This window comes from Arachis ipaensis, chromosome B9, assembly GCF_059453495.1.
Source record: "Arachis ipaensis isolate K30076 ecotype BB chromosome B9, ASM5945349v1, whole genome shotgun sequence".
NCBI lineage: Eukaryota > Viridiplantae > Streptophyta > Magnoliopsida > Fabales > Fabaceae > Arachis > Arachis ipaensis.
Window position 1 is genome coordinate 157,137,856 of NC_142444.1, and position 27,452 is coordinate 157,165,307.

General features: G+C 37.2%; 4 protein-coding genes and 1 pseudogene across 6 annotated transcripts; all 5 read right to left on the reverse strand.

Moving 5' to 3' along the window:
• Positions 1-580: 580 nt before the first annotated feature.
• LOC107616167 (LEAF RUST 10 DISEASE-RESISTANCE LOCUS RECEPTOR-LIKE PROTEIN KINASE-like 1.1) lies at positions 581-3,671 on the reverse strand. The gene is made up of 4 exons (XM_016318162.3): positions 2,593-3,671; positions 2,318-2,358; positions 1,842-2,096; positions 581-1,753 (listed from the first exon to the last, which is right to left on the reverse strand). The coding sequence occupies exons 1-4, from the start codon at positions 3,327-3,329 to the stop codon at positions 783-785; spliced, it is 2,004 nt and encodes a 667-aa protein (XP_016173648.2). The 5' UTR covers positions 3,330-3,671; the 3' UTR covers positions 581-782.
• A 299-nt stretch (positions 3,672-3,970) lies between these two features.
• Positions 3,971-6,590, reverse strand: LOC107619553 (LEAF RUST 10 DISEASE-RESISTANCE LOCUS RECEPTOR-LIKE PROTEIN KINASE-like 1.1). Of its 3 annotated transcripts, XM_088500158.1 has the most exons (5): positions 6,292-6,356; positions 5,798-6,209; positions 5,619-5,648; positions 5,225-5,443; positions 3,971-5,131 (listed from the first exon to the last, which is right to left on the reverse strand). In XM_088500158.1, the coding sequence occupies exons 2-5, from the start codon at positions 6,162-6,164 to the stop codon at positions 4,134-4,136; spliced, it is 1,614 nt and encodes a 537-aa protein (XP_088356284.1). In that variant the 5' UTR covers positions 6,165-6,209; positions 6,292-6,356; the 3' UTR covers positions 3,971-4,133. The 3 variants fall into 3 exon arrangements, with proteins under 3 accessions (XP_088356284.1, XP_016177329.1, XP_020966741.1); XM_016321843.3 differs by having other exon boundaries at positions 5,798-6,590; XM_021111082.2 differs by lacking the exon at positions 5,619-5,648 and having other exon boundaries at positions 5,798-6,590.
• A 553-nt stretch (positions 6,591-7,143) lies between these two features.
• Positions 7,144-9,790, reverse strand: LOC107616166 (LEAF RUST 10 DISEASE-RESISTANCE LOCUS RECEPTOR-LIKE PROTEIN KINASE-like 1.1). The gene is made up of 4 exons (XM_021111084.2): positions 9,072-9,790; positions 8,948-8,977; positions 8,580-8,798; positions 7,144-8,487 (listed from the first exon to the last, which is right to left on the reverse strand). Exons 1-4 carry the CDS (start codon positions 9,781-9,783, stop codon positions 7,487-7,489), a joined length of 1,962 nt encoding a protein of 653 aa, XP_020966743.1. The 5' UTR covers positions 9,784-9,790; the 3' UTR covers positions 7,144-7,486.
• A 2,820-nt stretch (positions 9,791-12,610) lies between these two features.
• On the reverse strand, positions 12,611-15,192 carry LOC107616165 (LEAF RUST 10 DISEASE-RESISTANCE LOCUS RECEPTOR-LIKE PROTEIN KINASE-like 1.1). The gene is made up of 4 exons (XM_021111085.2): positions 14,277-15,192; positions 14,167-14,196; positions 13,842-14,069; positions 12,611-13,641 (listed from the first exon to the last, which is right to left on the reverse strand). The coding sequence occupies exons 1-4, from the start codon at positions 15,004-15,006 to the stop codon at positions 12,698-12,700; spliced, it is 1,932 nt and encodes a 643-aa protein (XP_020966744.1). The 5' UTR covers positions 15,007-15,192; the 3' UTR covers positions 12,611-12,697.
• Positions 15,193-21,584: 6,392 nt separating this feature from the next.
• On the reverse strand, positions 21,585-22,986 carry LOC148546906 (uncharacterized; annotated as a pseudogene).
• Between the last annotated feature and the right edge of the window lie 4,466 nt (positions 22,987-27,452).

Consider the following 27,452-nt stretch of genomic DNA (forward strand, 5'->3'; position numbering starts at 1 on the left):
GTTGTAATAACTCATTTTGTTTGGTTAAAAAAGTCTTTCTTATTATGTACGCAAAGCATAGAAATGTTTAATCACTCATGCGTTGATTTATGTTGGCTTTTTGTAAGAAGAATTACAATTGAATATTTAAATTTAAACTTGTATAGTTTTAGCTCTGGTTTGTCATATTCACCAGGTCATTTTGAGTGCAATGAGTGATATCTTGAATTTTTTATTTTTAATATTGGAGTGGTAGTGGTGTTTTTCTTAAATGTGGATTTTTGGGGTGTTATACTTAAATGTAGGATCGTTTAACTAGAGAAGCAGAAATCGGACCGACCGATTTGTGAGAGGTACACAAATCGGTACCAGGGATTTGTGTAGGGTACACAAATCGGTGCCAGGGATTTGTGTTAAAAAAAAATTAAAAAATTTTAAGTACAGAAATCGGTGCCAGGAATTTGTGTACTTCCACAGTTTTAAAAAACACAAAAAATTACCATGTTAAAGTATATCACAACTTTTACTTCCATAACAAAAAAAAATTAGCCTGATATCTTAGTAATGAATATAAACTAGGAAAAGTATAGCCTCATTACAGTAGTATTATAATAGCCTCGTGCCCTTTCTGTGTAATTTTGTATAAAGAGTTTGCATTGCACTGTAGGGAGAAAAATACGTTCGGTCTGAACTTGCATAAGTTTATATGGTAAAATAAGATTACCAAAAATATAACTAAAACAACATTTTTACTAGAAAAAAGTGATGAAGCATTTCTTTCGAACTACCCAAGAAAAGAGTGATTAAGCACTGGCATTAGGCGTAGTAGATTCACTTGACCATTTCTCAGTCAAGGAGTTTGGTGAAGACCTTAGCTTCTCTCTCACTAAGAATCTAACTTGATTCCAATCCTGCGACCCATTTAATTCTTCGCTGTGAGAGATCACAGCACTATCATCTCCTTTCTCTACATGCTCAGGCTCAGAATTCGCACTCCCAATTTTCTTGAGTGCATTTACAACTCCATCCATAGAAGGTCTTAGCTCTTTGTCCACTTGCACACACTGGAAAGCCAATTCTGCCACCATAGTTATCTTCCTTTTAACTTCTTGGTTTGTATCAAAACCAAGAGATGGGTCCACCAGCTCACTCAATGCACCCTTCTGAATCTTCTTTGCAGCTAGATTCGCCAAGCTAATTTCATCTCTTTCCCTGGTATGATCAACTGCTGGCATAGATGATATCAGCTCCATGAGCACAACCCCGAAACTATATACATCACTCTTGGCTGTAAGTTGGTAGCACTGAAAATATTCAGGGTCAAGGTAACCTGGACTTCCTTGTGGAGCCGTGGAGACATGGGTGACATTGTTTGGAAACAGTCTTGAAAGACCAAAGTCTGCTACCTTAACTGAAAAATCAATGTCAAGTAGAATGTTGTTGGTTTTGACATCACGGTGGATGATATCTGAAATATGGAGAAATGCCAATGCAGTAGCAGTGTCTATGGCGATTTGCATTCGAATAGGCCAAGTGAGTAAACCGGCCCTTGCTAAAGTACCATGGAGATGAGAAGCAACCGTGCCATTTGGAATGTATTCATACACAAGAAGTAGCTCACGGCTGTGACGTGAAGTGCAGCCATACAGGGACACAAGATTTCTGTGGCGCATTCGAGTGAGGATCTCAATCTCATTCATAAACTGCTCCACTCTCCTGTAGTTGTGATCAAATAGGTGTTTGACTGCAACTTCTCTTCCATCTTCAAGTTTTCCTGGTTTTTTTCAAGGATCAATGCTCAAGTCAATCAATAACATTGAATGGTGAATATATTTAGTAGAATTTGGAATGTGGTTGCTGACCATAGTAAACAGTGCCAAAGCCTCCATCTCCGAGTTTTCTGGTGTTGTCAAAGTTGTTGGTTGCTTCTTGAAGCTCCTTATAAGAGTATATTGGCACCCCAAAGAAGATCCTGTCAGTCTGTACATCAGGACTATGGCTGGAATCAGCAGAAGCCATTGTTGATTGGAGTTGGACGTGTGCGGTACTCTGCTTCCGTTTGTGGTTTTTTAAAATGAGGATCAACCCAAATATGATCCAAGGTCCAAGACCTAAACCTGCGGATTTTCATCAATTTTAGTTAGTAGTTGACATCCATGGACTTACATTTTTGTTCACATAAACACAAAATTAATTTATGGGCAGGGTGTTTAAACTAACGTGGTAAACGTTTCAAAAACTTGCTAGGTTCCTATATAAAAGAATGTGTTATTCTTCTACTAAAACCTTGTAGAAATTACTCTCTGTTAGATGTTTGATATTAAAATATGTAAATTACCTAGTGCGAGTGCAAGCATCCGAGTCCCTTTTTTGTCCTTCCTGCGCAAGTAAAATAGGGAACTGTTTCAGACGTGCAAAAGACCTATTTACTAAATTTGGAAGATAGAAACTCAGGTGTCGTTAACTTCATGTGAAGTTAATGGATAATAAGGAGCTGTTAGATGATAATTTAGTCAAACCTCTCAAATTATTTAACGACTCTCAACTATTAACTTTACATGAAGTTAACTACACTTGAGTTTCTACTATGCCAATTGGTGCATGGAAACGTACCTTGTAGCGCAGTAAGGTTTTCCTTCCCTGTCAAGGAAACATTGGCCATGCGGAACCCTTGTGTCATGACGACACTGGGCACATTTAACTGATGGATTGAAGTGGATGGGAATTTCTGCAGTTAAGAACGCAAATGGGTTTGCAGATATTGGAAGGCCATACACTGCGGGAAGCTCAACACTTGAGCATCCTGCAATGGAAGGGTGCGTGGACACAGATGCATCATCATCTGAATTAGGAGGGCCGAAAACGATGTCGTAGTCACAGCTTGTAGAATTTTTAAAGTAAGTTTGCGGCGTGCTGACGTTGAGATTGCTCTTGCATTTGAACAAAGTAACGTTGTTACTGATAGTGAAGAAACCAATGAGAGGAGAGACGGAAGGGAGTGTAATATTATGGGTAAAGGCGTTACAGCTCCCTGATTCCAAATATTGGGAGAGATGATTGTCAATAACGTAAACAAGATTGGAAGTGAACAAACTTTTCTTCCCAATCCGTGTAACTGGAAACTTTTCACCTCCAATGAGTAAGTACTGGGACTGTTGCTTATGATCATCGCAACCATGGATGGCCAGTGCACCACAATCAGGGCGTTCTGCGGTGGTTAAAGGGAAGTGAAACGAGCCGAGACTTCCACAATCAAACGAGTCTGGACACTCTTCACGGTCCCCATTCACACCCCAGTTGAGGAGTAGATGTGAAACCAAAAAGAACCGCAAAACATAAATTAGTACCATCCTCAAATTGTAATGCAAAATACCAAACACCGTGAGTTTTAAAGACCAACAACTTCTCAGAATATTTCCTCGCTTTCTTCTTCACAAAACAGATCACAGTATTTTCAAAACTAATGGATACGCTACTTGACTTTGAACTGGTCTCTTTCTTTCCTTAAATCATCATTACCGGCGCCTCCTAATTGAAACTTGACTCTCTTCAGTTGACTTCATTTTCTTTACTGTAATTATTATTATTATTATTATTAGTTTTTTTTCCTGTTAACTTGCTGAACCCGCAGAACACACGGCAAACAGAGAGCAACAGTTGGGGAAAAAATGCATGCAAAACCGACTATCATCATAATTAGTGGCAACGATGAACGAACTTATCCTCATAATTATGGTTGAAAATTACTAAAAACGACTAGTTGACTTGGACTGCAATTTTACTCAAATGTAAAGACTTATCATCCAGTTGATATATGAACAATGCTAATTAACTCTAAAATTAAGAAAGAATGATAACTACAAAAATAAATTTAATATTCTACTCATTAAATTGGTCATTGGCTCGAACAACAGCAACTGGAATTCAGCAAAGTAGGAAGGTTTGGAGCAGGGGATAATAATATAGGGACTTTATGATGTAGGTGATAGGGTATGTAGATTGTAGAATACTAGAATTAATCTTCTTGGGTGACTCATTGAAAAATCTTGTATAATCTTATGACAATGCCTTAGAGCTTAAATAGCTAATTACAAACACTAAACCGTTAATGGTAGATAGAGCTAATGACAAATACTTCCAACTATAAAATTCATTTAAGAACTTCTATAAAATAGGATCCTATTTTTAGATTGAATACGTGATTGAGCAGTGACACTAGGTGGTGTAGTAGTAGATTCACTATCCCACTTATCAGTCACTGCCGTTGGAGAAGATGAAGGTGTTGCATTCATTTGATTCAACACTTTCATTTCTTCATGATCTGCTGCTGAATGCGCATCACCATGTGACACCTCAGCCTCTTCCTTTTTACTCTCTGTTCTCTTCAGTGCCTCCAACACCGCATCCATTGAGGGCCTCAAGTCCCTGTCCCTTTGTAAACACTGAAATGCCAATTCAGCTACCAAATTTACTCCCCTTCTAACATCACTATCTGACTCAAAACCAAGGGAAGGATCAACCAACTCTGCAATTGCACCTTTGCTAATCTTGTTTGTGGCTAGATTTGCCAAGCTAATCTCATCCTTATGCCTTCTCATATCAATTGCTGGCATGGATGATATTAACTCAATGAGCACAACTCCGAAACTATACACATCACTCTTGCTTGTTAGCTGGTAGAATTGGTGATATTCTGGATCAAGATAGCCAGGGGTGCCTTGTGGAGCTGTGGATACATGTGTGACGTCATTCGGGAACAGTCTTGACATCCCGAAATCTGCAACCTTAACACAAAAGTTGTTGTCCAGGAGAATGTTGTTGGTCTTCACATCGCGGTGAATGATGTCTGAAGCATGGAGATATGCCAATGCTGTTGCAGTCTCTATGGCAACTTTCATTCGGATATGCCAAGGCAGAAAGGCAGGCCTTGCTGATCCACCATGGAGATGACTAGCTACTGTGCCGTTTGAAATGAATTCATAAACAAGCAGGAGCTCATGGCTGTGACGTGAAGTGCAGCCATAGAGGGACACAAGATTTGCATGTCGCAAGCGAGTTAAGATCTTAACTTCATTCATGAATTGTTCTACACGCCTATAGTTGTTCTCGTATAGGCGCTTGATGGCAACTTCACGTCCATCTTTTAGTTTTCCTAACATTTGTTATATGCGAAAGTATAGAGTCAAGAAATCAATTATAGTGCATTGAGATAAAGAAAGGTGATTGTGTGATGCTAATAACATACCATAGTAAACAGTGCCAAAGCCTCCATCACCAAGTACTCTGGAACGATCAAAATATTTTGTTGCGAGTTCAAGATCCTTATAGGAGAAGACAGGGATCCCAAAGAAGACACTGCAGCTCTCTGGTTCTGTATTTGGGGACAAACCAACACCGCATCTGGCTTTCCTACTCCATATAATCAGCAACACGCCGATTATAATTATTACCGAGATTCCAATACCTGCAAAGAGTAATTTGAACCTGTTAATAAGTCAATATAACTGGATTATTATTACTCTTCCATCTACTCTAAACATGAAGGCTTAATTGGATAAATACTACAAAGCAGAAGGGTGATGAGGTTTTTCCCCCTCCAAGATTAGTAAATGCTTATGTCGAAAGAACATTTTACGTACCCAGTCCTAACTTCATAGCCAAACTCATATCTGGGAAGAATACAATGAATGCCAAAACAGTAAAAAAAAAATGTCAGAATGAAATGAAATAATACAGAAAATTGGATTCATTTTCAGAAGATACATGCGTGTGATTTTGATTTCACATTAATTGTGTGTAAATGTGCATAAATACATACCTGTGACGCAAAGGAAGTTTCCTTGGGAGTCAAGTTGACAGTGTCCTCTTCTGTGATGAATACAGTGTCTACAATCACTGGATAATTCTACTTCCAACACGATCTGATCAGACAGAAATGAGAAGGGGTCTGTATCATTTGATACGTCTTTTAATGCAAAATGAATCTTGGAACATGCTGCTAAAGGGCCTGGCCGCCGTAAGTCAGGAGAATCTCCGAGACTTTGAAAGCCATCATAGTAGATGTGGTAGTTAGAGCAGTTGTTATAGTTATAAAATGACCCAGGAAGGCTCAGATTATTGGAAGGACATGTGAATAGTGTTTTATTGAATTTGGCGTATGAATAACCTAAGGGCGAGCTGGGCATCAGAGGTAGACTCAAATTATTGCTGAAGGCTTTGCAACGCTGCGTCTGCGATTGGGATTTCAAAGATTTATGTAGAGCCAAATCGGTTATCGTTATGGTATGAAAGTCAATGTCTAAAACAGCAAACCTTCCATTTGGTTTGTTGTTTAATACGACTTGCTGGGCATTTGGATTGTTATCACGGCAGCCGTGTATGGCCAATACGCCACATTGAGGCCGTTTTGAGTCAGTGAAAGGGAACATGATGGTGCCAAGTTTCCCACACTCAAAAGAGGTTGGACACTTTTCACTCTCAGCTTTCACATGAAACACAAACATAAGCTCACACAGAATCAGAGTTTTCAACAGAAAAAGGGGAGCCATTTGGAAACTAGGCAAGGTACTCTTAGGACATTTAACTGCAAGGATTGTGCTGCATATACTTATTACATTACCTGGATATATGGAAAGAATATTGTGAAGTTGTTGACACGCCAGTTGACTTGGAAATCAAACATAGTCCTTGGCGCAAGAATTCCGTTTGACCAACCAATTATCCAAATGCAATCCAAAAGGCTGTTTCCCTTTCTCTCTCACTTTTCTAATCCTTCGTTTGGCGCTTGTGGAAGAAACTTGTATAAAACGTCTAACAGTGTGGAACTGTATGTTTAGGAAGCTTACTTGTGTGTACCGTAATCCCATGTTGATTATGATATTTACAAAGATTGTCATAGTTTATTGGGAGATTTTGAAAGTGTACAAGAAAATGGAGCAGAGCAGACAAGGAAGTTACGTAATGATAAGAATTAAGAACTGGGGAGGATATCGACACTTGTTTGATTGCTACAAATCAAGATTTTCTGCATGAGAGTTCACACTTTACAAAACGCGTTGCCTTCTGTTCTGGACTAATTATTTAGGCTAAATAACTGGTTCAAGTGCATCTAAATTCTAAAGTCCTAAGAATCCAGTTTGATAATCGAGAGTTATTTCACAATAATTTGATCATGAAATATGGGACTTGCAGTATTTACTATTTACACATAAATTATATTTACATTTAGATGATTATGGAATTAAGCTAGTAAACATACGGACCCTAATTTTATTCATATAATTTGATCATGAATAAATTTCGTAAATTACTTATCTACCATACCAACTCATTACTTTAAAGTCTAAACTTCAATAAAAACTTCTAAAATATTACTACACCCCGCTTAAAACCATTTGTTTTAACTACATGTCAATTCATTAGCAAGTGATTTGCATTTTTTTAAAAAAGTTCACTAACAAAATTATGTGTTATCATCAACAATTCATCGTCATCAGACCCCGCTACTTCATTTTTCTTGATTAAGTGAACTAATCCGAACATCAACATTAGATTGGTTGGTTGATTGGGAACTGATATTGGGTGTAATAGATGATTCACTATCCCACTTATCAGTCACTGCCTTAGGGGAAGGTGTTGCCTTCATCCCATTCAACACTTTCATCTCTTCTTCATCATCTTCTGCTGAAAGCACATCGCCATCTGAAACCTTAGCCTCTTCCTTCCCACTCTCTGTTCTCCTCAGTGCCTCCAACACCTCTTCCATGGAGGGCCTCAATTCTCTGTCCCTTTGCAAACACTGAAATGCCAATTCTGCCACCATAACTATTTCCCTTCTTACGCCACTGTCTGACTCAAACCCAAGGAAAGGATCAACAAGCTCTCCAATTGCACCTTTTCTAATCTTGTTTATGGCTAGATTCGCCAAGCTAATCTCATCCTTATGCCTACTCATATCAACTGCAGGCTTAGAAGATATAAGCTCAATGAGCACAACCCCGAAACTATACACATCACTCTTGCTCGTAAGCTGATAGAATTGGTGATATTCCGGATCAAGATAGCCAGGGGTGCCTTGTGGAGCTGTGGATACATGTGTCACATCATTTGGAAATAATCTTGACATCCCAAAATCCGCAACCTTAACACAATAACTGTTGTCTAGAAGAATGTTGTTGGTCTTGACATCGCGGTGAATGATGTCTGAAGCATGGAGATAAGCCAGTGCAGTTGCAGTTTCTATGGCAACTTTGATTCTAATAGGCCAAGGAAGAAAGCTAGATCTTGATGATCCATGGTGCAGATGACTTGCTAAAGTACCATTTGGAATGTATTCATACACAAGCAACAATTCATGGCTGTGATATGAAGTGCATCCATAGAGGGACACGAGATTTACATGTCGCAAACGCGTTAGGATCTTCACTTCATTCATGAATTGTTCTAATCGCCGAGAGTTGTGCTCGTATAAGTGCTTGATGGCTACTTCACGTCCATCTTTGAGTTTTCCTAGTTATTAATCAGAGATGAAATTAGACGTTATCGAAGGAGAGTGAGTAGAGAATGGCAAAGGAGAGTGTATTTGATTGATTCTAACGTACCATAGTAAACAGTACCAAAGCCTCCATCACCAAGAACTCTTGAAGGGTCAAAATATTTTGTAGCCACTTGGAGATCCTTATAGGAGAAGACAGGGACCCCAAAGTATACACTGCAACTCTCTGGTTCTGGATTTGAGTAAAGAACAATACCGCATTTTGCTTTGCAACGCCATAGAATCAGCAACAACCCAATTATAGTAAAGAGCGGGAGTGCAATTCCTACAAGAAGCGGAGAGAGAGGTATATATATAGTATTTAAGATATCAGGAAGAACATGCACAAGAGAATTTGGACCTGTTTAGCAAAAGTCAAATGAAGGAGCAAGCTCGAATTGGAAAAATAATAATGCTATGTGGAAGGTAGATTACCTAGTCCTAGCTTTTGAGCCGATCTTTTATCTGCAGAAGATGTTACAAAAACAATTATTATCAAGCCATAAAAAATGGGTTAATTTTGGATACTTTTCAACGGTGTATAGTGGTAAGTGCTTACTTTTGGCGCAATAGAATTTGCCTTGGGTGTCAAGTTGACATTGACCACTTTGGTGCTGAACACAGTTGGCACAGTCATCAGATAATAGTACTTCCAATTGCATCTCATCAGATAGAAACGAAAATGGGTCACTAGTATCTGACTCATCTTTTAATGGTAACTGAATATTGGAACATGCTGTTAAATTGGTTGGCCACTGGAATCCCTTAGGAATTTCCTCATTTGGAGGGCCATAGTAGATATTATAATCTGGACACACTCTATAGTTATGAAAACGCCGCGGAAGGTTGAGAGTGAGGGACTTGTTGCATCTGAAGAGGGTTATATTATATTTAATGTAGAAAGAGCCTAATGGAGAGGTGGGAATCCGAGGAAGAGTTATGTTGTTGCTGAATGTTTTGCAACTTTTGGATCTCAAATAATAATAGAGATTAATATCTTTGATGGTTATGGTATGAGGTTCCACGTATAAAACAGTAAACGTTGTTGTGTTGGTTAGTTGAATGGTTTTGAGGGCATCTGGATTTGGATCATCACAGCCATGGATTGGCATCACGCCGCAGTGTGGGTGTCGTGAGTCTGTGAAAGGAAACTTGATGGTTCCAAAACTCCCACACTGGAAAGAGGATGGACACTCTCCATCGTCAGCCATGGCAAGAAGAAGAAGAAGCGTAGACGAAATCAGTAATCTGAATATAAGAAAGGGAGCCATTATGGATATAGATAAGCACAACAGAGGCAGGGGAATTGTATATATGAGGCATGATTTGAAGTGGTTTACACTCCAGTTGACTTTGAAATGTTGAATCCTAGCAGTCCACCGTGGAAAGTCTTGATTCTTTTTCTTTAGCGCTTGTATCGAATGTCAAACACAGTGGAAAATTTATAGTGGCGGATTTGGCATTTGTAACAGGCTGCGTAAGCTTATTGGAGGGTTGAAAATGTGGAAGAAAATAGAGCACAACAGTCAACAGATGATTAAATTACGCCATGGTGTAATAATGGATAGGAAATTGACTCATGCTTGACGCCTTGAAGTCACTATTTGCTTCATGAGATTTCACCCCACGGCAAGACTTCTTCAAACATAAAAGGATTTTAGACTTCGTTTTAAAAAAAATGAATTTAAACCCGAAACTAAAATTAATTAATTTTTATACATGATAAATTATTTAATAAATAATTTTTAAAATTAATTTTAAATGTAAATAAAATTGTAAAGACATTATATATTCTAGTGGTTGAAAGAGTTCATCATCTAGTACATCTATTTAGTAAATTTAAATATTATAATACAAGAATAAAGTTATTTATTATATGTAATGCAAATATAAATATAGTGTTTCAATAATTAAAAATAACATCTACTAATTATGACATTATGTTTCTTCAATATTATTATTATCAATAAATAATCTTTAAAAATGTAAACTATTAAAAAAAGTGATATATAAATAATGGTTATTAGTGACTAAGAAAATGGAGGGTTGAATCTTAGTCTCCTTTTAATTTAGTTTGTAATTATGCTTTTTGTGGAGAGAACACAGAGATATTTTAATTTTGTCTCCTTACATGATAGGAACCAAATTAGAATTATTTGTGAGATTTGTTATAGTGAAACGTTGCTTAGTAGAAAAATCAGGAGATACTTTATTTTTGTCTCCTGTGTTGCAGAACCAGTAACAGAAAAGCAAGTAGAAAATGACACACAGATGTATTCTGGTTTGGCTACCTAGTGCAATGTAGACTACATCCAGTCTCTATCACAACTATGATAGAATTTTACTATCCTTTCAACAGATTATAATCACCAATTCTCTCTAGGATCTAGGGGTGTCCATGGATCGGATCCGATCCGCATATCCGCGGTATTTATCCAAATCCGATCCGAAAATTACGGATATGGATCCGATCCGCAAGGCTTTCGGATCGGATCCACACACTAATCGGATTGGATTGCAGATTTTGTGTTGGTATCCGCATATCCGCGTATCCGCAAAAATAAAGAAATAAATAAGTAAAATATTCTTTTATGTTTTATTTTAACTAATAATGATCATATATGTTAAATTATTTTAATTTATTATTCAAAAAAAGTATATTTAATATTATTTTAAGAGTAAACATATTTAAAAGAATAGAAAAAATAATTTTTATTGATATTTTTTTAATAAAAATAAGCTTTTAAAAATATTTTTGTGTTTTGCGGATATATCCGATATCCGATATCCGATCCGATCCGCAAATGTGCGGATCGGATCGGATCGGATCCAACCTTAAAAACTGCGGATATTAGATCCGATCCGATCCGATGATTGTAGTGCGGATCGGATCGAAATTTTTGCCATATCCGATCCGATCCGATCCGCGGACACCCCTACTAGGATCTACCCAATCCTATTTGGGACAAATCCAGATTCTAACCCAACCTGAACTTAACTAGGACTTAACCTAGCTTTCAACTGTAAAGTGCTAACCCAACTTGTAAGAAAATCCACTTAGGATCATAACACAAAACATAAACACCTACAAAAAGGGAGTGGATCATCTCCAGTGGAAAAAAAAATTGGATGGTGTCTAGTGTTTAATCTCACCCTTCATTGCTCTCTCTCCTCTTTATTTTTGGTCCCATTTATAAAATTAAAGGTGAGAGATCACACTTTATTCTCTCAATTGTTAAAAAAATTAGAGAGGATTCATTTTCCCTACAAAAAGATATTCTCTGTGGTAATATAAATGTATATCTAAGATAGATACTTTTTATGTTATTGTTATAGGAAGAGTTTTAAGTGTATCGAGAATATCGGTGTTCCAATTATTTTAACCGTTGATCTAAATTATAAAAAATATATATAATATATATTAATTAAAATCAACGGTTAAAATAACTGGAACACCAGTGTTTTCGATACACTTGAAATTTTTCCATTACTATATATGATGTGGTAATTTTATATAACATATATACTCTTATATATCATTTATTTACTATAACGTTACTTTAGACATTTTTTAAATATATTATAATAAATAATAAAAGCAATGAATTACCCTAAAAAACCCCAATTACTTATAGTTACTTATAAACTATGCTACAAGAAATCAAATTTAATAGTCCTGGATTATATTCTTTACACTTACTCTTTAACCAATAAACTAGAAACTATGGTTATTTCGTATTTATTTATCATTTTTTTTAAATTATCCAATATTAAGTAAGTTAAAATAAAATTATGGTATACTATATGGTGCACCTTATTAGAAAACTGATTAATGTGAAGGAGTTTACATATATAATTTGCACATTAAAATTAAGTATAATATTTAGGAGTCATAGTTTGAAAATCATAAAGAGACATAATTTATTTTTTATATATATTAATTTTTTTTATTTTATATTTTTCAATTATTGTTAAAATAGAGATAGATAATTTTAAATATAATAAACATACCATTATAGATATTATATATATATATATATATATATATATATATATATATATATATATATATATATAATTATAAATGTTATTCTCTTAGATATAAAATTTCGGGATTTTTATAAAGTAATTATAAACATAAATCAAACATATTCATATACATAAAATTTTGTCTCCATCCTTATTCTAATTTTCCTTTAATGTATGAGTGAGGACTTTTGGTGAAGGCGGCAGTACCATGGTTTCAAATACTTCAATCTCATTCTCATCCAAATCTGGCGAAGACGGAGATGATGGTGGTGGATGCACATCTACTTCTTCAATCATATGTTCATCTCTACCCATCCCACTTTCAATTTTGATCAGCATCTTCAAAACCTTTTCCATGGAAGGTCTCAATTCTCTGTCCCGTTGCAAACATTGAAAAGCCAACTCTGCCACCCAAGCTATCTTATCCTTAATCTCAATGTCTGAATCAAAACCAAGAGAAAGATCTACCAGCTCGCTCAATGCGCAGTTTTGAATCTTATTTATGGCTAGATCAGACAAGTTAATCTCATCCTTATCCCTGTTCATGTCAACAGCAGGCTTAGAAGATATAAGCTCAACTAGCACCACTCCGAAACTATAAACATCACTCTTGCTAGTAAGCTGGTAGCAGCGGTGATATTCAGGATCAACATAACCCGGAGTCCCTTGTGGTGCTGTGGAAACATGGGTTACATCATTGGGGAATAGTCTTGAAAGCCCAAAATCAGCAACCTTAACACTGTAACACTTGTCAAGGAGAATGTTGTTTGTCTTCACATCACGGTGGATGATATCAGAAGCATGGAGATAAACCAATGCAGTAGCAGTCTCTATGGCGATTTTGATTCTTGTAGACCAAGGTAGGAAGCTGCGCTTCGCTGATTCGCCGTGGATATGACAGGCAAGAGTGCCATTGGAAACATATTCGTAGACAAGTAAGAGTTCGCGGCTGTGGCGTGAAGTGCAGCCATAGAGAGACACCAGATTTGTGTGTCGCACGAGGGTTAGGATCTGAACTTCGTTCATGAATTGTTCTGCTCGCCTGTAGTTGTGCTCATAGAGGCGCTTGATGGCAACTTCACGTCCGTCTCTCAGTTTTCCTACTTGTCAATTAGAGATGAACCAAATTATGAGTAATCCAAATTGAACTCACATGCTTGTAAAGTTGATAACGAAGAATAGTTGAATAATTTAACATATTTGACTAAATTATTAACTATTAATTTCAGTTATTAATACAACTGCAGGTGCAGGTGAGTTTTCAAGTATACTGTTTTAGTTGAATGTGACATTTACGCACCGTAGTAAACAGTTCCAAAGCCTCCATCTCCAATTAATCCAGAATTGTCAAAATATTTTGTGGCCACTTGAAGATCCTTATAGGAGAACACAGGCACCGCAAAGTAGACCTTGTCACTTTCTGTCTCTGCTTCTTGCGGATTTGAGTGGAAATCAGGGCCGCTTTTTGGTTTCCGAAGCCATATAAACAGCAGCAAGACAATTATAATGAAGCCTGGGAGTCCAATACCTAGAAATGCATAGGGAGAGATATTTTATTGATCCACTCTTTTCATTTTTTTTTTTAACTTGAAGGAAGAAGTCTAACTCAAATGAATTCTATGTACCAAGTGCTAGCTTCCAAGGCAAATTTCGATCTGCAAAGGAATATATATAAAGAAAGCAATTAGTTACTCTATTCTGTATGGAGATACAACCAAACTAAATAATACTATACCTCTGAGTCTGAGGCAAAAGAATTTTCCATGGATGTCAAGTTGACAGTGGCCTCTTGTATGAGCAATACACTTTGTACAATCGTCAGATAAAAGCACGTGGATGAGGATGTTATCAGATAGAAATGAAAAGGGGTCAGAAGTATCTGAGTTGTCCTTTAATGCTAACTGAATTTTGGAGCAAGCCGCTAATGGGCCAGCACTGAAGCCCTGTGGATTCCCAATTGGGGGCCCATAGTAGACACTGTACTCATTACACTCTGTATAGTTATAGATATTATGAGGAATGGTGACGCTGACATTCACGGAATGGTTGCATCTGAAGAGGGTTACATTGTTCACTATGCGTACGGATCCTAAAGGAGAGCTGAGACTGAGAGCAAGAGAATAATTGTTACTGAAGGTTTTGCAGCTTTTAGATCGCAAATAATCACGTAGAGTCTCATCTCTGACGATTATTGTGGCATTGTTGTGGTTCACGGATTTGACAACGAACCTGCTTGTTGTTGGAAGATGTGTTAGTTGAATTGTTTTGTTGGCATTTGGATCTTTGCAGCCATGGATTGGCAATACACCGCAGTGTGGGTGCTGCGTGGTTGTGAGAGGGAAGCCAATGGTGCCAAGTTCCCCACACTTAAAAGAGGGTGGACACTTGTCTTCTTGTGCCATGACAAGAACCACATACTTGCACAAAATAACCAGTGATGATATAAGTGTAAAAGGCGGAGCCATTAACCATGGCAAAATGCAGTCTACAGAAGATAGAAAGAATGTTGAGATTTGAGAATCCCACTCGTGAAGAGGCGCTAATTGACTACCATTACTATATATATCATCATTTGAGCCTTTGACTATTGGATGTTGGAAGACTGAACTGAAATTTGGCCAAAAGAATTCTACTTGCCCAGTCCACCAACGAATTCCTTTCACGTGTCAAAGCCACTGGGGAAAGGCTGAACCTTTTATTCCTTTGGCGCTTTGTGAAGCCCGAAACTTGTATAAAACGGCAAACTTTCAATCCCAAGAATTAAGTATTATTTAATAATTAAAAAAAAAAGTACCAAGAGACCATAAGTTTAGCTTACAATGTGTATAATGAGGATAAAATTAAAATTATAATTATTTAATAATTAATTTAATTAATTTCGAATTTTAAATTTTAAAAACATAAGGATTTGGTTACGGAAAAGTTACGTATTCTTTCATTTTATGTATGTAAAGAATGTGCTGTAGTTTCTTTCTCTCCGGCAGTCTGTTTCACTCTCTCCAAATTGACGCCGCGAATATCACCACATCCGCCGCCCAGAACGCAACCCGACGCTCCCTAACTGTCTGAGAACGTCCGACGAAGACACCTTCTTTGCACACATTGCGTCCATTGCGCAGCCCAAGACTGCCATGGCCGCCGCCGCCTTTAATGACGTCGCGGCCTGGATCCTCCTCGCCCTCACCATAGCACTCGCCAGAAAGGCCGACGGCAGCGGCGACCACAAGAGCCCCCTGGTGTCCATGTGGGTTCTCCTCTCCGGCTTGGCGTTCGTCACGGATTAACGATTTCGAAGGGAGGAGATTTCACTAAGACACAGATAGAGAGGATCGAAGGTTTCTGTCTAGGTTGTTGTTGTCGCTATACTTCGCTTCGAGTGGGTTGAAGACTGACAAATTTAGATGCTGGATGTTTAATTTATGGTTATTTTAATTCTTAATTGAATTGAATGGTTATTTTGTTTGATTCAGTTTAAGTAAATACAATTAACAAATGATAGATGGTCATTTCACTAGGTAGCCGGTAAGGGAGCTTCTAACACTGAGAGGTGGAATGATTGATGAGGATGGGGTAGCAGACGGTTAAGGGCACGGGGGAGAAGAGGGTGTTTGGGTAAATTTCATTAGTAAATTAGGATTCGGATGGTTAATTTTTTGAAATAAATATTTAGATTTTTTTTCTCTTGTATTGGACCAAATTTAAAATTCATTGTAGACATTGTCAAGATTCTTCATTACCTTCCTAACGAAGTTCATAAAGAAACAACTATATGTATCTATGAATTTTACTAATACTGATAAAAGTATCCGTAAAAAAAAAATTAACGCTATACCCATTAAAAATAAATTATATACAACAATAATATCTACACTCTAAATTTTTGTTAACTTTTTAATAAAATTTTTAAATTACTTACTTTTTATTTTTTAACCACAATTTCACCCATCTCTTATTCTCCAAATTTAAAACTTTTTCCCAAATCTTAAACTTTTTCAAATCTCTTCTGACCTTCTATCGTGTTCTTTCCCGCGAACAAGATCTCAGCGGCGCAATTGGTTGAGCCTATTGCAAACGCCGCATTGAGCATCGACACCAATTTCAATGGATGCATGAAGCTAATTCGTCTACTTGTCTGAGACTGGAAAGTCAGAAAACCGCCGCTATTGAGATTCTTTAGCAGTTCAATTGGGTGGTTTTTGATTGGGTCATCGTTCCCGACGAAAACCTAGGGAACATCTACGCCTTCTTCAAGGGACTCAAAATGCGCAAGGATTTAGGGCTCGTGGATAGAATCCTGAGGCTCGTTTGCACTCATCAAGCCGCGGACATGAATCCTCTATACCGATACTACAAGAGCGGGTGGAAGGAGTTTAAGGCCGTGACAACAAAATTGGCATCCGCTTCTGTAATACAGATCGATGATCCGGTTTCTATTGATAGGGTAGTGTTTGCGCTAAGAAATTCGGAGGGAATTGTAGAGGAGGTGAGCGATGAGGAGTTGAAGGATGCGATGGCGCAAGCTGATTCGACGAGTATATTCATATGTCCGCACATTGGGGGTGGCTTTGACGGCTCTGATTAAGCTTAAGAGGAGCAGGGTTATAGGTCCTACTGATCGGACGGTGGTGATTACCACTGCACATGGGTTGACGGGTGATAGGTCCCATTGATCGAATTGCCTGGAGCATCATTTTCGTCATCGTTGGCGTGGAAAGGTGGTGGCGATAGTGGAGTAGCAAGGAAAAGAGAAGGTGGTGGTAATAGACGGATGTAAAAGTTTGAGATTTTTTTTTTTGTGACTAAATAGAAAAGAAAGAAAAAAAGAGACAAAACCAAATTAATTGGCTAGGGTCATATCTAAATCTATTAGATGTTGAAGCTCACTCCATGGTTGGCTCCAATTCGAGTGAATGTCCGTGACAGAAGCAGCTGCTTTAGCCATACAATCTGCAACACTATTTGCAGTCCTCTGAATTAAAAGAATAGAAACTCTCTAATTCCAATTCATAACCTCCTGTATATGCTTTGCCAAATCCCATTCCGGAATATCCTTACCAAGCATTCTTTGGTTTACCAAGAAAATAGCTTCTAAACAGTCTGTTTCACAAATAACCTCACGAAATCCACTCTCCCAAGCAAGAAGTAAGCCTCTCCAAATTGCATACAATTCAGCAAAAAGAACACTGCACACTTCGACTTTCCCAGTGCAACCTTTCAACCAACATCCATCAGGATTGCGAATGATACAACCAAAACCAGCATAGTCAGAAGGAGGAAACCAACTAGCATCACAATTCAATTTAACAGAATAAACTGGAGGTGGAACCCAATGCAAACAAAGTGAAGGAGGAGACAGAGATTGATGCATAGCAAAAATAGTATGAAACTCCCTTACTGAACTACGAATCAAACTCACCACTTTACTAGCACTCCATGAGTCATCTATATTAAATAAGTCATGATTCCTGCTTCTCCAAATCCACCAGATGGTCGAAAAGAAAAGAAAAATATTTTCACTCCTTGCACCTCTATAGAGCCAATCATGTAAATTCGAGTTATCTAAATACAGGCCTAAAAGGTTCCAGACCTCCTTGGCACTAGGGCACTCCCGAAGACAATGAAGAATTGATTCAGAACCATTCTGACATCGATGACAGGTGCTAGATAAAGCTAAACCACGACCCAAACGAAACTCTGCCGTAGGAATAGCATTATGAAGACTGAGCCAAATCAAGAACTTGTACTTCTCAGGAATATGCAGTCGCCATACCCACAACCAATTATCATGCTCATTCCAGTCAAACTTTCTTTTGGCTAGCCAACTGTACCCACTTCTAGCTGAGTAAATTCTAGAAGATGCCACACCCCACGACCAACCCGAACTCTCTCCAGCATTCAAATCCGGATTATAAGCATTCAAACGCTGTTTGACATCTTCTGGAATGATAGAGAAAATATCATGGAGATTCCATTGACCATCTTTCCAAACGTCTCTAATAGTTAAATCAGAGTCAGATATATGTACAAAAGGGACATCTTGAGCAATTGGACCCTCAATACTCCAATTGTCAAACCAAAAAGATTGATCAAGTGACCCAACGCACCAAGAGAAGGCATCCTTAAGAGCACCAAAAGCCTTTGAGATACTCTTCCAAACATGAGAAGCATTGCAAGGGACAGGGCCATCTAAAACTCCCTCATTCCTCATATACTTCGCCCTCAATAGAGCAACCCAAGGCTTGTCCTGACAATGAAAAAGTTGCCACACCAATTTACCAAGTAAAGATATATTAACACACGCAGGATCTCTAACACCCAGGCCACCAAATTTTTTTGGAGTGATCACGGTCCTCCAATTAACAAGAGAAAGACCTTTACCATCAACTTGACCCTTCCAAAGGAACTGTCTCATCATAGAAGATAATTTATCGCAAACCCAATTTGGAAAAAAAGATACCTGCATATGATAGACAGGAATGGATGCTGCAACAGAATTGATCAGGCAAAGTCTCCCTGCTTTATTTAGAAGCCTTCCTTTCCAATTAGCTAATCTTCCCCTCACCTTTTCAATCACCGAATGAAAAGAAGCCCTACTGGTACGGGAATGATTAAGGTTAACTCCAAGATATCTTCCTAAGTCCAAAGCAAAACGTATTGAAGAAACACTAGTAAAAATATCTCTTCTACGAGCAGTCACATTTTTAGAACAAAAAGCTTTAGACTTTTCAAGATTCACTTTCATGCCAGATGCCTTGCAAAAAATGTTAAGAGAATGCATGACCATTTGGACCTGACTCTTTGTAGCCTGACAGAAGAGTAAGAGATCATCTGCAAACATCAAATGAGAAAATTTTGGGCCACCCCTAGTAACAGAAACTGGTTTCCACACACCCTCGACCACCTTATGAGATATATAGCAAGCAAGTCTTTCCATACAAAGCACAAATAAGTAAGGAGACATTGGATCGTCCTGTCTAAGCCCCCTTCTAGGAGCAAAACTATCCAATCTATTCCCATTCCACATAATAGAAAGAGATGATGCACGAACACAAGTCATAATCAAATTAACAGTGATGATAGGAAAACCAAAAGCAATGAGAGTACTCTCCAAAAACCTCCAATCCACCCTATCATAAGCTTTTTCAAGATCAATTTTAAAAGCAAGAGTACCTTTCTTGGATTTTGTGTGCTTCATGAAATTCAGAATTTCTTGGGCCACAATAATATTATCAGGAGCACCACGACCCGGAATAAACCCTCCTTGTAAAGGACTAACAATATCTGGAAGAAAAGGCCGAAGTCGGTTAGTCAATACTTTTGTGATAATTTTATAAACAACATTACACAAGCTAATAGGCCTGAAATCCTTCATAAAGGTAGGGTTATCAATTTTAGGAATAAGCACAATCAGAGTTTCCATGATGCTAGGATTTAAGAACTCTCCCAAAAAAGCGCTCCGGACAATATTCCAAATCTCAGTGCCTACTATCTCCCAATATTCTTTAAAAAAATAAGCTTGAAAGCCATCTGGACCAGGAGCCTTAAAAGGGCTCATACTGAATACTGCTGACTTGACTTCCGCAAAAGAGACAGGGTCAATTAACCTAGCACAAGCCTCAGTACTTAGAGTGGGCATCGGAACATCCCCTAAACAATCAACCTCAACCTCTTCCGTTGTACCAAAGAGATTCTTGTAAAAAGAGAGAGCTTCTTCTTGGAGAATATCTGGATCAGTAGACCAAGACCCATCTCTAACATATAATCCATGTACTCTATTATGGTTTCTACGTACCAAAGTCTGAAGATGAAAGAATTTAGTGTTTCTATCCCCATACTTGACCCACTGCTCTCTAGATTTCTGGTACCAAAAAAGTTCCTCTTGCAACAAAAGCCTATTGTAATCTTCCCTCAGTTCAGCTTCTTTAATTCTCAGAGATAACACATCGGTAACCTCCAAACGCCGTTGAATCTGATCAATCTGATATTCCAGCTTATTTTTTCGCACAAAAATATTTCCAAAAATCTTTGAGTTGAAGTCCAAAGAAGCATGTTGAACCATCTTAAGCCTTTCGGTAACGCCTCCAAACTCTTGATTCCAAGCCTTGCTAATAACATGTTTATAAGAAGGATGTGTTGCCCATGCAGCTTGGAACCTAAAAGGACGTGAACCTTTCACTCTGGGGCTACCATGACAACGAACTAAAATAGGACAATGATCAGAATGAAGCCTGCTAAGAATTTCAGAATAACCCTCAGGAAACATTATCATCCACGCCTCATTAACTATAGCTCTATCCAACCTTTTAGCCAAGTCCCTGCCAGCCTGAACTGCTCTATACCAAGTATATCTCCTACCAGTCACTTTAAGATCAAAGAGCTCACAGTCATCTAGAGTAGTAGCTAATAGACTAGCTCTGTGAGAAGAAAAATAAGCACCTGTACTCTCATCTGGTGCCACAATCTCATTAAAATCACCAACGGCCATCCATGGTCTATTATGGCCTGAATTAATAGAACGCAAATGATCCCAAAGCATACATCTTTTTTCGAATTGAGGACTCCCATATACTGCACTACAAAGCCAAACTAAGTTACCCACACTCACTTTTACTGTGATACATTGGTCAATTTGATCAATAACCACACAAGAAGCATTAGCAATAGAAGATAGAAACCAAATTCCACCCCTGTGTCCTACTGCTTCCTCAATACCAACACAATGAAAACCTAACTTATCCCAAAAATTCTTCAAATTATTAAACATGGTATGAGTCTCAAAGAGAAAGAAGAAAGATGGTTTATATATTCTCACCAAATTTTTGCAATGCACACGGGCCATCTTGTTAGACGCACCCCTCACATTCCAGGCTATGATATTGAAACTATCCATAAAAACAGCAAAAAGAGAGCTCCAATAACAAACCCGAGACTCAACATGATGTCCCTGTCTTCGACGATCCTGCCTTTAATGGACTCTCAAGTTGCAGCCCAATTTTCTCCGTCAAAACTTGCACCATACCCGCCGTCGATGCTCCATCCTTATCTACTGGTGAATTCTGCAAAGAGTTTGGGCGAGGACGCTTTCGCACAGTGCCATTTGTTGTCTCACCTTGCTGCTGATGATGAACATTGTGCCGGGTCCCCGAAGAAGCCACACTAACCGGTTTTCCAATATTGATGCCCCTGCTTAATTTTACTTTGGATCCAGTTGCATGTGTTGTACGTTGGTGATTAGGCCTTGTCCAAGTATTGGTAGCCTTGTTAGGAGTCTTCTTTACTTTTGGTTGGACCTGATGGGTGCTAAGAGAAGGCTTTTGACCCATTTTATACTTTCCTTTCCTAATCACTTGAGTCCAACCTTCCAAATCCTCATGTTGTGCATGGTCTACATGAACAGCATGCAAATCACTCTCCACCAAATCCGGGACAGTAACATTTACAGTCTCATCTCCAAGATTCTTGCCAAAATGAAAACTTGCCTTTTCCACATGTACTGGATTTTTTGAATTTGAGCTTTCTGGCTGCTTTGCTACATCGCTGATCACCTTGGCATTAGTTCCTCCTCCTGCATTGCTGTCAGTCTTGCACACCTTCATATCATGACCAAACTTGAGACAGGAGCCACAAATAAGGTGAAGACTTTCATATTCAACCTCATATTCAACACCTTCAACAAGAATCTTCTTAGTCACTGGCAATCCTAAATCTATCTGAACACAGGCTCGAGCATATCGTCCTCTTTCAGCTAATTTTGTTGCCAAATCAACCTTAACGGGAATGCCAACTGCAGCCGCAACACGGAGCATTGCATCTTCTTGGTAGCACCAAATTGGTAATCCAGAAATTCTAATCCACACTAAAGTTGCTCCAAAACAGTTTTCACTTGATCTAAACTCTTGATCCCAAGGCTTCACAGCCACATAATTTCCCTCGATCATCCACGGACCTCCTAAGAGAACCTTTTCTCGCTCCTCAGCTACATCAAACTTCACAAGAAAGTAGTCAAATCCCACGTCCAATAAATCAAAACTTCCCTTAATCCTCCATACCGTTCGGAGTTTATGAGACAATGCAGTGTAGCTATAATGTTTACCTAGCACCTTAATCACTATAGCATCCTTATAAGGTTCTGCCAAGCAATTCTTAGCTTCTTGGGTAAACGTGACACTCGGTGGCAAGAGATCTCCTTGCTTCCCAGAAACTACCGCAATGTTATCTCCCGATAGAGTTTCAACAAGTGAAAAAGCTTTAGCAATCTTGGAACCCACAACTTTGTCCCTGAAAGAAACCTTCAAAGGCTTAGAAACCCCTCCCGAAATATGATCCTCCTTTTCCCCTGATGCAATCCCTCCCCCGCTCTCCCCCTTATCTCTTCCGCCGACATTACCGGCTGCCTCACCGTGTTTCACCCTCAAAGTCTCTTCCCCGCTCACTTCACCGCTCATCTTCGATTTTCAAAATTGTACAGAGTACGGAGTTAAAAAAGTTTGAGATTTGAGAAAGAAGAAAAAGTATTAGAGTTTAGGTTGAAGATAAGATGTGAAGATAATTTGAAAATTTTATTAAAAAGTTAATAAAAATTTAAAGTTTGGACACTCTTGTCGTTAGGAACCCATTTTTTATGGTATAATATTAGTTTTTTTTACGGGTACTTTTGTCAATGTTAATAAAGTTTATGGGTATAAATGTTTTTTTTAATAATTATTAATTTATATTTTAAAAATTAAAATATTTAATTTTAGTTTATCAATTTTAATTTTGTTTATTTAGTTATTATATTAGATTTTATATTAGTGGTATTAGATTTAGAAATTTTTTTTTATTTTGACCTAATAAAAAATTATAAATACCTACTAAACTATTGTAACTATCATAAAAATATTAGAAGAGCGCAAAAGTATTTTTTTAGTTTCGCGATGAAATTATAGTATTAACAAGTGAGATTAAATGAGTCGTTCTTTTATTGCATCGGAAAATTAGATAAAAAGTTGAGTGATTCTATTTAATTTAATTCTTAAATGAATTATTCTTCGTATTCAAGCAATTTTAACATCCAAGTAATTTAGATCACACGCTTCTTTTTTTCGCTTTCTTTTTCCCTCGCTCTGTTGCTGCTTTTCCTTCACCCCTGATGCTACGTCTTCTTCTTCGTTACCATTGTCACCAACACCACCACCTCCTCCTCCTCTTTCTCCTTCTTTTTCATCCTTCTCCTCCATAATCATCATCATCATCATCATCATCATTGTTATTGTCATTGTCGTCTTCTTCTTATACATATCGTCGTTATTGTTATTGTTATTCTGATCTCCTATTAGAAAAATCCCCAATTCTCCTTTGGGGGCTTCAACTCTTACATAAAGTTCTTGTTTCGGCAATTCAAAAGTCGGAGACGGTTTTTTACTAATGAACTTTCAGTTTATGATCGTCATGAATTGAATTATAATCAAATTGCTTTAGGCCGATTACCAATGTCAGTAATTGATGATTATACAATTCGAACTATTCTAAATAAAAAATAATAGGATATAATAAAATCGTTTTATTTATTGAATTGATTTCTTTCTACCATATTATCTATCCTGATGATATTGTTTGATCCAAAATTGATTTTGGATGTGTTTCTGTTCACGATTCAATCTTGTTTGTGTGCTTATTTTCGAACTAAGTTTATGTGTCGCAATCATTATGTAATTTCGGTTCATTTCTGAGTTAATTGTGTTGTAATTATTATGTAATTTCGGTTCATTTTTGAGTTACTTGTGTGGCAATTATTATATAATTTCGGTTCATTTTTTAGTGAATTAAGGTGCATTTAGACTCGTCTGCACAATTCAAAACTCTTTCTCCTCTTCTTCTTCATCTTTTTATTTTATTTTCTCAAAATTCTTTTAGATTTACTCTCTTGAGAGGAATAAAACCAAGAAAAAGAGAAGAAAATATTAAACAAAAAAAAAGAAGAAGAAACATGTTAATGACGTTGTCTGATCCAAAATTGATTTTGGATGTGTTTTGTTCATCTTTCATTATGTAATTTCGTTTCATTTCTGAGTTAATTGTGTCGCAATTGTTATGTAATTTTGGTTCATTTCTGAGTTAATTGTGTCACAATCAATTATGTAATTTCGGTTCATTTCTGAGTTAATTGTGTCGCAATCATTATATAATTTCAGTTCATTTATGAGTGAATTAAGGTGCATTTGTACTCATTGTCCTACACAATTCAAAACTCTTTCTCCTTATCTCCTACTGCTTCTTCTTCTTTTTCATCTTTTTCTTCTTCATCTTCACCTTCTTATTTTATTTTCTCAAAATTCTTTTTGATTTACTCTCTTGAGAAGAATAAAACCAAGAAAAAGATAAGAAAATATCAAACAAAAAAGAAGAAGAAACACGCTAATGACGTTGTCTGATCCAAAATTGATTTTGGATGTGTTTTTATTCATGATTCAGTCTTGTTTGTGTGCTTGTTTTCGAACTGAGTTTATATGTCGCAATCATTATGTAATTTCGGTTCATTTTTGAGTTAATTCCGTCGCAATTGTTATGTAATTTCGGTTCATTTCTGAGTTAATTGTGTCGCAATCATTATATAATTTCGGTTCATTTATGAGTGAATTAAGGTGCATTTGGACTCGTCCTGCACAATTCAAAACTCTTTCTCTTATTCTCTTCACCTTCTACTGCAATAACAACAATACCAGCAACAACAAAAGAATGACGATGAGGAGAAAACATGCGAAGGAGAAGGAGAAGGAGAAGGAGCAGGAGGAGGAGGAACGCGAAGAAAAAGAAGACGACGATAACGTAGCGCGTGAATGTAAATGACTTGGTTGGTGTGCGCGTGTAATCACGCTCTTTTTAATGAGAATGATTTTTGTTGGTGTTAAGGAAAAGTATGAGGAGACAATGTATGTTTTATACAATGTGTATAATAGAGCTAATTTGAAATTAAAACTAAATTATAGGAAACTAATTAATTTTGAATAGTTTTCAATTTGAAATTTAAATCAAATATTAGGATTACCATGGGTTTTGGAAACAAATAAACTACCTTCCTCTCTCGCATCTCTCTCTCTCAATACGGTTTGTCAGCGTTCTATGCCTTTCTCATAGAGTCTTACCGGTACACTAACGCCACGGTCACCAGCCGCCATCGGAAATCGTGCCGACACTGTTCTGACTGGTGCCGTTGCAGCACAGGCCACCGCCAAGGGAGGACGCGCATATTGTGTGGGTCGAACTAACGGCACCGCAGCAACTCGGACGTCCAGCGCCTCCGTCGCAGCCGGTGTGTTCCTTCTTCCCGACACCGTCCTCACCTCCTCTGATGCGCCTTCGCTTTCTCCCATTCCTTCAAGTCTCTTCTCACCGATGATCTGTGTTCTTCTTCTTCTTTAAATTCAAGCATGATTAGCTTCTTTCATGATTTGAGCCATATGCTTCACAACAGTACCGTTTTTGTCATGACTAGTCCTTCAAAATTATGTTTCACCACAATAATAGTTTCTTCTATTTATTCATCTTCTTCTTTTATTTTAATTGTCAATTTAGGATGGTCATTTTAGTAGGTATGCGGATGATTATTTTATTTTTATGTAGATGATTATTTTGATTGGATTGAGTTTAGTTATATATAATTAAAATATGTTAGATGTTCAATTCATTAGGTATGCGGATGATTATTTTTATCCTTAAGTGGATGATTATTTTTATTAAGAGTAAGTGGCGTATGGCAAGCCAATTAGCGATGGTGAAATGGGATGATAATTGATGAAGGTGGGGTGGCCGCCGGTTGAAAAAGAAGAGAGTATTGGAGGATTTCAGATGGTTATTTTTTTAAAATAACTAACTGGATTTTTTAAAATTTTGAAATTTGAAATTGGAGAATTTAAAATTTGATGTGAAATAACTGAATAAGAGTTTTTAAATTTATTATTTTGTGAATAATTTTTATTTTTAACTCATATTGGGCTAAATAAGTAGTCCATTGTACATATTGTACAAATATTTCATTGGCTCCCTAGGAGGACTCAGGTGTTAAATATATTTAGTTAGACGTGAATGACAATATTATTTAGATGTATAATAAATCTGTTCTTAAATTATGGTATAAACAAATTAGATTGAGTGAATTTTTTTATAAAATAAAAAAATTTAAATAAAAAATAGAACAATTCTGTCCGTATTTAATTTTAACTCATCTTTTTATTTTTATTTCAATTTCAATACTTCTTTTTTTTTTTTTCCGTATCACAGTAGAATTGTAATTAATCGCCAAAACTCCTTTGCATCATAATGTCGTGATGATATTTACAGACTATATAACCATTAACCAACCTAAGTGGATGGTTCAACAAGTTAAGTTGGAAGAAAACAGAGCACGTCACGGATAATCAAAGAAAGAATTCAAACTACGTGATTGTGAGAATGGATATGAAATAGAAACTTGGTTGAGGTCACAGTTTGCGGCGTAAGGTTTCACATTCACACTACTATTCCCAAACTTAGAAAGTTAGTATTACACTTCGTGGACTTTTATTGGGTTTAAACAGAATTGTGGCTATCCAGAGCATTTCAAGTAAAAGGGCTAATTTAATGAGTTTGAAAACAAAAAACGAAAGTTTATTTGGTCAAGAAAGAAAAATTTGTTTAAACTATTAGACCATTGATTTTACTGTTTTCTCAGTTACCACTTACCAGTTCATGGAGTTACAACTAATTATTTGGTGGTAATAAATAGACTAGACCCATGGTTGCTTTCCTTGTGCCAATCACCGAAAGAAGTGTATTAATTTGAATTTAATGAGCCAAAAACAACGGATTTTTGTCAAAATCCTTTGACGCAACAAGTCCTTTACCAGATGAGTTCAGTGTAACATATGATGCAATGACAATATGATCCTCTTAC